Below are 12,157 nucleotides of genomic sequence, written 5' to 3'. Positions count from 1 at the left end.
ATGGCAACCTCAAAATCTTCAGCTCATTCTCCCCCTTTGACATCAAGGGCAAAGGGTTATGCTCCCCCTAAGAGCATGCTCCCCCTGAATATGAACCAGATCTGTAAAGAAGAAACATAATCCACCAAACACCATAAATGACCATGAAAGAGATAGAGACATATTGCAGTAATATTCAGATCAACATCCATGATCGCCTTCTGTACATCCTCCATACTGCCAACAATGCATTATAAGCTCCCCCTGAACCAGTGCTATTTGATCTTCAACCAATCCGCAACCCAGCACATGTACGCATATTCCCGTACAACCAACAATCAGAAGAGATTCAACAACAAGATGATGCATCAACAACCCCCAGCTTTTGCCTGAGGTATTCAAAAGTCTCCCTGGGCAATGGTTTGGTGAGTATATCAGCAACTTCTTCCTTAGAAGGAACATACTCCAACCTGACCTTCTGTTCAAGCACTTGTTCCCGAAGAAAATGATACTTGATTGGTATGTGCTTGGTTTTTGAATGCATGACTGGGTTCTTTGAGATGTTGATTGCATTTGTGTTATCACATAAGATGGAGATAGGTGGTGTACAAGTGATTTGAAAATCCTGCAAGGTCTGCATTATCCAAAGGAGTTGAGTGCAGCAAGATGCAGCAGCAACATATTCTGCTTCAGCTGTAGATAAGGCAATCGAACTCTGTTTCTTGCTGAACCAAGATACTAGTCTGGAACCCATAAAGAATGCGCCACCACTTGTGCTCTTCCTGTCATCCACGCTTCCGGCCCAATCGGCATCTGTATAAGCATGAAGTGTGAGATTTGTATCTCTAGGATACCATAAACCATAATTTTGAGTCCCTTGAAGATATTTGAAAATTCTCTTCACTGCCTGAAGATGAGTCTCCTTCGGATTTGCCTGAAATCTTCCAACTATTCCAACTGCATGCATGATGTCCGGTCGGGTACCTGCCAGATAAAGTAGACTTCCAATCATAGATCTGTAGGTTGGTTGATGTACTGCTGCAGATTCATCATTTGCACTGAGGCTACATCCTGTGACCATGGGTGTACATACTGGTTTTGCATCTTCCATGCCATATTTCTTCAAAATCTGTTTGAGATACTTGGTTTGAGACAAAAAGATTCCTCCTTTTGTTGGATTTGCAAACCAAGGAAATATGTCAGTTCTCCCAGCAAGGACATTTCAAATTCTTTCTGCATGACCAAGGCAAAGCTTTGACTCATAGCTTCTTCATTGTTGCCAAAGATAATGTCATCTACATACACAACAAGTATTAGCAATTTGTCATTTTCAACTTTTATATAAAGATTGCTATCTATTTATCCTTTTGAAAAACCTTGTTGATGAAGATATTTGTCCAAACGATAGTACCAAGCCCTTGGAGCTTGTTTGAGACCATAGAGAGCCTTTTTCAATCTGCATACAAGATTTGGATCATTTCCAAGAATGAAACCATCTGGCTGCTCAATATATACTTCTTCTTCTAAGTCTCCATTCAGAAAGGCTGATTTCACGTCCATTTGAAATACTTTGAAGTTTTGAAAGCTTGAGAGAGCAAGGAACATTCGGATGGCCTCAAGTCTTGCAACAGGAGCAAAGGTTTCTTCAAAATCTATTCCTTCTTGTTGCGCATACCCTTTACAAACAAGTCTGGCCTTGTTTCTAATTACTTCTCCATTTTCATTCAATTTATTTTTGAAGACCCATTTTGTTCCTATAACATTCTTATCTTTTGGTCTAGTAACCAACTCCCAAGTGTTGTTCTTTTCGATCTGCTCCAGTTCTTCATCCATTGCTTTGACCCAACATTCATCTTTGCATGCCTCTTTCACATTTTGTGGTTCAGTGGAAGAGAGTAATGCCAAATAGCTTGAAGCATCTGCAATTGTTCTTCTTGTTTGTACACCTGCTTCTTTCTGCCCCACAATCTGAGATTCTGGATGATTCTTCTAAACATATCTGGATGGAGTCTTCTCTTCTATTCTTGTCTGCTCCTCTGGTTCTTCTTGAGGTTCTTCTTCTTCATCATTCTGTCTTTGAGGGTAGCCTTCATCTTCTTCGATGTCTTCATGATGTACTTGCCTAGGAATGTATCCCTTCTCATCAACCACTACATCAATGCTGTCAACAATTCTGCCAAGTCTTTTATTGTAGCACTTGCATGCTTTGCTATGTGGAGAATAACCAAGAAGAATGCCTTCATCTGCTCTAGGTTCAAGTTTGCCAAGTTGCTCATCAGTATTCTTAATATAACATTTGCTCCCAAAGATTTTGAAGTGCTTCACCGAAGGAGTCTCACCACACCAGAGCTCATGAGGGGTTTGAGTGATGTTAACACAAACATTTGTTTTGTTGAGAATAACAACCGCAGCATGTGCAGCTTCACCCCAGAAAGTTGCGGGAGTACCTGACTCATCAAGCATAGCACGAGCCATTTGTTGGACTGTTCTGTTCATTCTTTCCACAACTCCATTTTGCTGAGGAGTTCTAGCTGTAGAGAATTCTCTTCTTATCCCATGTTCTTCACAGAAATCGAAAAATTCATTCGAGGTAAACTCCCCACCTCTGTCAGATCTGAGGCACTTAATTTTGTATCCTGATTCATTTTCAACCAAGGCTTTGAAGGATTTGAATTTTTCGAATGCTTCATCTTTGTGCTTCATTAGTCCTAACCAGAAAAACCTGGAGAAATCGTCAATGAATAATATCAAGTATTCTTCTCCTCGAGGTGTTCTTTTTCTGAATGGACTGCATGTATCTGTATGTACTAGCTCAAGAGGCATGCTAGCTGATCCTTCCTTCTCTGGAAAATTAGTTCTGGTTTGCTTTCCAAACTGACATGATTTGCATATGGTGTTGTCTGGAATTTTGATATCTGGAAGATCACGAACTGCCTGATATTTGCATGCTTTCCTTATTTGTGAAAAGCTTAGATGCCCCAACCTCCGATGCCATAGCCAGTGTTCATCATCCTTGCTTAGATAGCATTGTTGTTGTCCTTCTTCAAATACGTATAGATTATTTGGAGTTCTTTTACCTTTGATCACCGTTTTACCTGTATCAAGATCACAAACAAGACATCCATTTGTTCTAAATATCACCTCGGTTCCTTGATCACACATCTGGCTGACACTTATGAGATTATGTTTCAATCCATCAACATACAAAACATTTCCAGCCTTGACCTTTTCTTTTAACTGAGCAGTGCCTTTTCCTTTTATAGTTGCAGGAGTATCATTTCCAAAAGAAACTTTCTTTCCCTTTTCTAGAGCTGAATATGACTCAAGTTTTTCTTTATCACCTGTCATATGCTTCGAACATCCACTGTCAATGTACCATAGATTTTCCTGTCCCTCTGCATAGAATGCTATCCCACATCTTTCTGTTTGTGGTTCCTTTATTCTCCATGTTTTGGTGTTTGAGGCTTGTTCCTTTGTCTGCTGAAACCTGCTCCTGCATTCAGAATCTTCATGACCAAAGTTATTGCAAATAGAACATTCAACTTCATTTTCAAGAGCCGAAAAGTTGTTATAGGTCCTTTTTGTAATCCCGATCATACTTCTTTGTTTTTGAGCTTCTCTAGTCATGATTGTTTCATATGCAACACATTGAGCTGCTTTGTGACCAAAGTTATGGCAAGAGAAACATTGTCCATTGAAGAAATTTTTGCGGTTATCAAATCTACCGGCCAAATGATTGTAATTTCTATTGTCATCCATTCTTGAACTAAATTGAGAAGATTTTACCTGTGGCTGGTTGTAGCTTTTGTTCACCCTTAAAACGGATTGCCCTTGATAGTCTCTGTTTGCAATTCGTCCCTGCCTTGCCTGATGGTCTTCATTGTGCTTTTGCTCATTCCTTCTTGCTGCATCAAGATAACTTTTTGAAGTGGTTGCTTGAGAAGTTTCTCCATTATAGCCCAGACCTGTCTTGTTTAGTGGAGAACGTTGTACATTGATAATCTCATCCAAAGTTTCAGATCCTTTGACAAACTTAAGATTAATAGCTTTTGTTTTCTCAATCTCTTTTCTAAGACCAACAATTTCACCTTCTAATTTTTCAAGATGTTTTTCCTTTTCATCAATTTGAAATTGTAGAGTATCAGTGATCATATTCTTTTCTTCTATACATCTCTTGAGTCTAGTAATTTCTTCAAAAAGGTTATCCACATCTATAGCATCCATATAATCATCATCTTCAAATGCCATTAACAGTTTATAGTCATTACCTTGTTCATCTTCATCACTAATCGATAGACCATCACTATCTTCATGAGTGTAGTAACTTTTCTTGTTTGCACTCTGTTTCTTGTTCCATCTAGCAGGTTCCTTTCCTTTATCCTTATAAGGACATTTTGCAGCATAATGACCTACTCTTCCACAAGAAAAACATTTAAAAGGTAACTTACCTCTGAACCTTCCAGAACCCCTTTGAAGATTTCTGACAAAATTTGATTCTTCTTCTTCTTCTTCTGGCACGTGACTTGCTTCATAGTAATCTCCTTTGCCTGAAGCCTTGAAAGCTGCTTCTCTTCTGTCTGATGGACCTCCCTTTCTCATTTCATAAGCAGTTAGAATTCCATGTAGTTGAGACATAGTGAGAGTTTGTAGATTTGCTTTTTCCTCTATAGCGGACACTTTAGATTCAAACTTGCGGGACAAGGATCTTAGGACTTTTTCAACCACAATAGCCTCTTTTATTTCTTCACCCAAGTTTTTCATGCAGTTAACAATTTCATCTACCCTAAGGAAATAGTTAGCCACACTTTCATCATTATACATTCTGAGATTCTCATACTGAATCCTGAAAGTTTGAAGTTTAGCACGCTTTACCTGTTCGTCTCCTTCATAGCTTGTGACAATTTTGTCCCATATTTCTTTTGCGGATTTATAGTGCATTACCTTCACGAATTCCGATTGGGATAAGCATCCCAATAGAGTATTGACTGCTTTCGCATTTGTTTCATATTTCTTCTTCTCAGCCGAATCTGTAGGAGTAGCTGAAGGAAAAGTGTAGCCTGTCTCTATGATATCCCAAACTTCTGTACCAAAAGATTGAAGATAGGCAGTAACTCTTATCTTCCAATAATTGAAGTTCGTCCCATCAAAAATTGGTGGCCTGATTGATGCTTCTCTCTCGTAGTTGCTCATGATGAATGATCTACCTTCAAGCGATCAAGCTTCTCTGAAGGACCTGCTCTGATACCAATTGTTGAAAATAATACTGAGAGGGGGGGGGGTGAATCAGTATTATCAAGTTCTTTTAACAAATCTTCCTTATTTACACTTTGAATTATTTTTGCATATTAGTATCATAAAATAATGAGCATGAACAAGAAAAACAGATAGTCACACCAAAGAACATCAGATATAAGGTGGAAACCCAATGTGGGTGAAAACCACCTGCTGCAATATGTCTCTATCTTCTTTCAAATTAGAAACTCCTGTTACAATGATTTTGTACTGGTGCAGTCCTTTACCAGTACGCAGGCTGCAACCTGCAGAGAGCTACAACTCTCTCTCGTTTTCCAGTATCTCCTGGAAGGGAGCTACAACCCCCTACTTCTTTTCTTTCAAGGACCACTTTTCATAAATTTTCAAACTGGATCCAACAACAACATTGAAGCTCATAATCAAACAACCTTCTGAATCACCCAATCACCAGATCCATACATATACAATGATATTATGAGAGTTATCAACCAGATCTAGTACATAAAGATAAGTCATTAATCATGTTGTTATCTGAACTCAATACCAGTAACCAAACATCAGTTATGCACCCAAAACCCTGCAGAATAGTCAAAGGCAGTTAAAACAAATTTTAAGCAGGGATCGCAACTTCACTGGTATAGATCTGTGGATATCTGTACTACCTCCGCACCTGCGCCTTCTGTGGCGCCGCGACCACCGCACCTGCGCCTTCTGTGGCGCCGCGACCACCGCACCTGCGCCTTCTGTGGCGCCTCTGCACTGCGCCTTCTGTGGCGCCTCCACACTGCGCCTTCTGTGGCGCCTCTGCACTGCGCCTTCTGTGGCGCCTCTGCACTGCACCTTCTGTGGCGTCTCCGCACTGCGCCTTCTGTGGCGCCTCCGCACTGCGCCTTCTGTGGCGCCTCCGCACTGCGCCTTCTGTGGCGCCTCTGTGGCGTCTCCGCACTGCGCCTTCTGTGGCGTCTCCGCACTGCGCCTTCTGTGGCGCCTCCGCACTTCCGCAGCTGCAGCGCTCGAGAGATCACCCTTCACAGATTCGCTTTCAACTTCCCTTTCATAGATCAAACTTTTAAAACAATAACCCAATATTTCAGATCTTAAGATATTCGATTTGCAAGAATGAATTAGCCAAGTGATCTCCTTTGCTTTATATAGGCAAGCTTCTTCCTAAAATCATGGATCAATACCATAGATAACCAATACAAGGGGCCCAAAAACATGGGGCTCAATAATACCAAGGACTAACCACCATGGACCAAAGGTAAGTTCTCCAACATATACACACTTTTGACGAGGGACCATGGTCCAAAACCATAGGTTCAAATACCAAGGACTAACTACCATGGACCAAAGGTAAGTTCTCCAACATGAAAGTGTGTGAACTTTTTCTCTACATGAAATAAACTTTTATCTACATGAAATAAACTTTTCTCTGCATAAAAGTGCGTGAACTTTTCTCTACATGAAATAAACTTTTCTCTGCATATAAGTGCGTGAACTTTTCTCTGCATAGAATAAGTTTTTCTCTGCATATAAGTGCGTGAACTTTTCTGCACTATAATTTATCATCTGAAATGAGTGGGTTGCCATCAAGTACAACATATGTATCATAAAGCCATTCCAGAATCATAATGCCAACAGTGATTGTTGTCCTATTACTGTGAGGAATCAAAGATGGATAAATCATCTAAGGCTTGGAATAACAAACCACAGTGGGATACTGGGGTTTGGGCTGCTCATATGCAATCATTAGAGAAACTAGTCCCCGAGGAGGATGAGTGTGATACCATACAGCTACATTTGAGCCACTACTCAATGGCAACCGTGTTCTTGGAACCAACCGTGCAATTAGAGATTGAGAGAGTCAGTCTCCTCTCGAGTCGTGGAACAAGCACGGCAATTCAATCCAACAACTGCGACGTTTGGCAGAATAGGTATTTTCACGAATCATGAACCTTCTTCCACAGAAAAGTGTCGTAGCATCTACAGTTTCATCCACATTGTCAGAAGAAAGAGGTTAAATGTAAACAAATCAAAGAGCTTCGTTTATGTGCTTTGCAACTTGGGATTATTGTCCTATTATTGTGAGGAATCAAATATGGATGAATCATATAATGCTTGGAATAATAATCCAAATTTGAAAGATGGAGCAATTGGAGAATGCCCTTTTTGATGATGATGATGAGTGTAGTGAAATGCCACCTCCATATCCTACCACAGTCGCCTTGTCCAAGACTCTAGCCATAGAGGATTCATGTTTAGATCCATTTCCATCTACATAATTAAATCCAACTTTGGTTCTGACTCCCTACTACATGGAGGCTCCTAGGAAAATTGTGGTGGTACAAAGAGGAAGAAAAAGTAAATAGAAATAAGAATATTTGCTTCTTCTTGTTCGCAGCTTTATATGTAATAGACTTTAGCTCTGATTGGTGTTTTGGATCTTTCAATCTCCATACTTCAATTTAATTATCATTTTGGAACTTAAGCAAAAGGCCTATATTGTAAAGTTGTAAACATAAACATTTTGGGTCATGTTTACAATTGGCAAATCGCCTATTTCATTCCATAAGTTAATGGTCCACCTTCTGTTATGTGGTTTAAGATTTTCTAAGTTTATAATTGTTAGATTATAGATGCTCGAATTATTAGTAAATTTTAGTTAACAATTTAGTATTCATCTACAAGTCACACAAATATGCATGTTTCATCTATTCTATGACTAATTTGGCATTCTACATGTTTTTTTAATATAAATGCATTAATTTTCTTTGATGGAATACACATCCCAAGGAAACCCTCGAGGTACTTTCCCTCATTTCAAGGATGGTACACAGTAAACCGACCAGTTGCGGTTTTAACCCATCAGGGACATCGAGTGAGGCCCAATAATACAACAAAAGCAGCCAGCCTGTGGACTTGACTTCATGAACACTCGAGTTAACCCAACAATTAATATAACACATTTCCAGGATGCTCCACGCCCATCCTTATAAAACCTTGGCTGCAACTATTCCTTTATTCATGTATTTACTAGTTAGATCCTATTGGACTCCTTATAACTAGGTACTAGATAACTAACACCAATGTTACATGTTGGTCACATATAAAGTCATTAACTTCAACATTAACTGTGACCTCTAACATTCACTTGAATCTTGCACTGCTCCAAGAAGTACATGCCAAAATCGAATATATCCTTCTCAAGAACCAAGCTAAATACAAATCTGTGTAATAACTAATAAGTGCAGAAAGATGAAACGAAAGGTGCTAGCCTAAATATGTGATAACTCTCTTATGTATGCCAAAATAACATATATTCAAAATAAAATACTGCTTAAAAAATTGATCATTAAAAGGTAAAAGTAGATCATAAACTCTTCATATATCTAGATTGAATAGATTATCTGATCTTAAAATGACTTTTATAGTTTTACAGCTTTTCTTGCATGAGGAGCACTGAAAATAATTTTAGTATTAAAACAACACTTAGTGTTCATCTGAATGAGTTCTATGAAGTTCTTGTATGCCAAAATAACAAATATTTAAAATAAAATAAAATAGTTGTTTCAAAATTGGTCAATAAAGGTAAAATCAGATTACAAACTCCTCATAGATCTAACCTGAACAGAACATCCTATCTTAAAATGGCTTTTATAGTTTTTCAGCTTTTCCTGCATGAGGAGAACTAAAAATAATTTTAGTGATAAAACTAGACTTAGCATTCATCTGAATGAAAGAAATTCGGATAAACAAACATACAATCATGAACATCTGTCCTTGTGGGTACAGCTATCTGAACCAAAAGCACTTTGTCCCGCCAAGTTGGATTTTCTTCAAGGAACTTCTCAAATGCTAAAAGCTTTTGAGGAATGCCTTTAATCATATCTAACCGGTCAACACCTAACATGACCTGATCATTCAAACAGCCAAATAAGTTTCCAATTAAAATATCATATTCCAACTAATAGTAATTTAAGGAAAAGCATGATTCCACAAATATAAAACCAGTTAAGCAAGAGTATAACAAACTGAAAAATAAGTAACTTCTTATCATAAAAGGCATAACAGAAGATGGTGGCCGATATATGGAGTACGCTATTTAGTTAGCAGGTGGAACAAACAGATGTGAGAAAGATAATGTGATAGAGTGCTTCAAAGGCTGGTTCTTTGATAAATCTGTAGCAGCACATCAAGCCTTGCCCTTTCCGAACCGGTTATCTGGAAATATTATGTTTTTTCCAGGAAAAGAAAGCAATCCTAAGCAAGAGGCACATCAGATAAGATGTATGGAGGCATGTGAAACCTGGTAAAATAAAAACTCCAAAAGTGCTCAAAAGACCTGAAATAGATTATTCAAAAACTTTGGGTTCCTAGGACACCGTACATGACCTATCAAGGAACCCAATGCAGGAAAATTTTCTTTATTTCAGAAAGTAATTATATTTTATTGAAATATGCTGTAGGACAGGGATCAAATAACAGGGTCAAATGCTTGGCAATGAGGACTACTATGAAACATGCTGCAGACAGAGGCATTGATGAGTTGCAAGTGTTGGGTGATTCAAAGCTCCTTGTGGATTGGGTTGACGGAAATTGTCAAATTGAGAATCTGGTTCTAATTCCAACTATGAATAAAGTACTTGAGTTAAGAAAACAAATTTTATGATCTCACATTCACATACACATATAGAGTATTCATTATGGAAGCTAACAGACTATCTAAAGAAGCTTTATCACTGCAGGAAAGAATATTCTCTGCACAGGACTTCATGGACAATGAACTCCATCAGAAACATTTTTTCCTTTATACTAATGGTCATTCTCTTGAGATGCTGTATGTTTTTGTAACAGAAAGAAATTTGCTAATGTAGACGTAAAGGCCTGAAAAGTCATTTTCTGTATACTTCAGTGATGTTTTGATGAACAAAAAAGAGGCATTAAAAGGTCAAGGAAGACTAATAAGGAGATGTAATCATTTTTTATGTATCTACTGAGTCTCGTCTCAAGATGCATCATAAAGACAGAACAATGTATATTCTGATTTCAGCTCTGAAAAAATTGAATATAGAGTATTATTTTCATGGAAAAGAATTTAGAATGACCAATCTTTTAATGAAAGTAACAAAAGTAATATACAACCATAGAATGAATGAATGAAACTTATTCAAAAGCTAGATCAAAATCCACAAGATTTTCTCTGCTTCGCGATGTTCATTTGCAAAAAAAACAGAGCAAGCTGAGAGAGACAGAAAAAAAAATAATGCTGAAATGTAAACAAACACTAATTAATTAATTACTAAAGTCTCGATGGGGTTACGAAGAGGTGAAAACAAAATATGCTCGAAAGTTAGCTCCCTTGTAATACTGGGATTAGCTTCAACCATCTTGATATCCATGAAATATCTAAATATTAAGCTTCATCTGCTAATTGGTTTCTAAACAAGTACAGATGTTAACCAGACAAAGCACACATATGCAAGGGGTATACACAAATGAATGGCGATTTTCATAATAAAAATTTAATCTTAATGAAAAGAGATAACCAACCAAAAGAAGGAGATATTTAAGCAGCTACTGAAATAGATTTTCACCAAGGCTAGGTAAATCTAAAAGTACTGAATAGTCTTCTACAAGTTTCAACTATAATGCTATCTGCTATATGATTTAGAAAAACTGATAGATCTACAAATAAGTTAGCAGTGCTTTAAGCCTCTTCTGAACATAGCCTGGAAAGTATGGAAAGAGTGAATAAATCTTTACTCTAGAGGAATGCTGATCATAAAAAAGGATCTTATATAAAGAACCAGGCCCTACTGATTTTGTCGTAAATATTATACTGTATGTTACAGAGGGCTAAGCGATCTTCCAGAACTTATAATAACATATCTTGGAAAACTCACCTTTCGACCAGAAAATGTTTCTTCTAGCACTCTGATGTGCTCCTTGACTTCAGGCAATTCAAGTGCTTTTGTAAACCTCTCTGAGTCAATGCCTATGGGGAACTATAATAACAAAAGCATAACAAAAAAATAATCAGAAAAGATGCTGGAGCGAAATAAAAAGCCAACGACTGCATGGAACCCATATCTATATCATTGCATCCAAAGCCCTGCATTTCATGGATATACAAGAATACTGATGTACTATTTGACATAAATATACCAGCCTAAAACTCCATCAACTATCGCCTTGAATGCATGATAAAGATTCAGGAAATGAATACTTACTGTCGCTATCAGAGATCTTAAACGTCTACAATACAAAAGTCAAAAAACTAGAGAAACTATACCGCTGCAACTCGAATCAACTTTCCCTGGTACTCCACACCTTCTAGAGTCCCCTCCAGTCCAAGAATTCGTGTGCATGCACTTACAAAATGTCGGGCATAATCATATGTATGGAAACTGGTAAAACACAAAAATAAGAAAAGGTAAAAAAATCTGCCAATATGCAAACCCGAGAACTTCTCCATTCACAGTGTGTAATCTCTTCAGAAAGGTTAATATATATGAAACAACATAGATTATAAAAATGTCCTTTATCTGCTTGAAAAATATATTCATTGGTAAAAATAACAAAATTGGGATTATCTAGACTAAATTCCATGAGAATTTAAACTTTTCATGTAACAGATTGCTCATTTTCATCATATGAGTTTAATGAAATAAATTGTGAAATAACCATTTAAAAAGCAAACAAGGTTCTTGCCACTGCAATCTATAAGGAATGTATGAAGGTTTCTCAAGGGATTGCCATGGAGATGATCAAAATTGATGGGTGACCATCATATTTAGCAACTTTTAGGAGAGAACGTATTAGTTTAACCATTAAGGATATAGATTCCGTTCACTATGAGGTCATTATAAGTGTCATGTAGCAAGGTTGCTTGGGAGCGGGTGCGGGAAGTAGGAGAGGGGAGCAA

The 12,157-nt window shown here is 37.7% G+C and overlaps 1 protein-coding gene across 4 annotated transcripts in view; it reads right to left on the bottom strand.

The window, feature by feature from the left end:
• Positions 1-11,722, bottom strand: part of LOC149226756 (alpha,alpha-trehalose-phosphate synthase [UDP-forming] 1-like) — a 168,260-nt gene extending 156,538 nt beyond the window's left edge. For all 4 annotated transcript variants that reach the window (XM_089377593.1, XM_089377594.1, XM_089377591.1 and 1 more), the window contains exons 1-3: positions 11,525-11,722; positions 11,136-11,237; positions 8,995-9,145 (exon numbers count right to left, since the gene is read on the bottom strand). In XM_089377593.1, coding sequence (XP_089233719.1) covers positions 8,995-9,145; positions 11,136-11,237; positions 11,525-11,707 — 436 coding nt within the window. In that variant the 5' untranslated portion in view covers positions 11,708-11,722. The remainder of the gene's footprint in view (positions 1-8,994; positions 9,146-11,135; positions 11,238-11,524) is intronic.
• Between the last annotated feature and the right edge of the window lie 435 nt (positions 11,723-12,157).

The sequence above is a fragment of the Pinus tabuliformis genome, chromosome J, assembly GCF_031772625.1.
Source record: "Pinus tabuliformis cultivar Carrire ecotype Pingquan chromosome J, CPIR1, whole genome shotgun sequence".
NCBI lineage: Eukaryota > Viridiplantae > Streptophyta > Pinopsida > Pinales > Pinaceae > Pinus > Pinus tabuliformis.
Note: the sequence above shows the minus strand (reverse complement) of the source record. Positions and strands in the feature narration are given on the sequence as shown.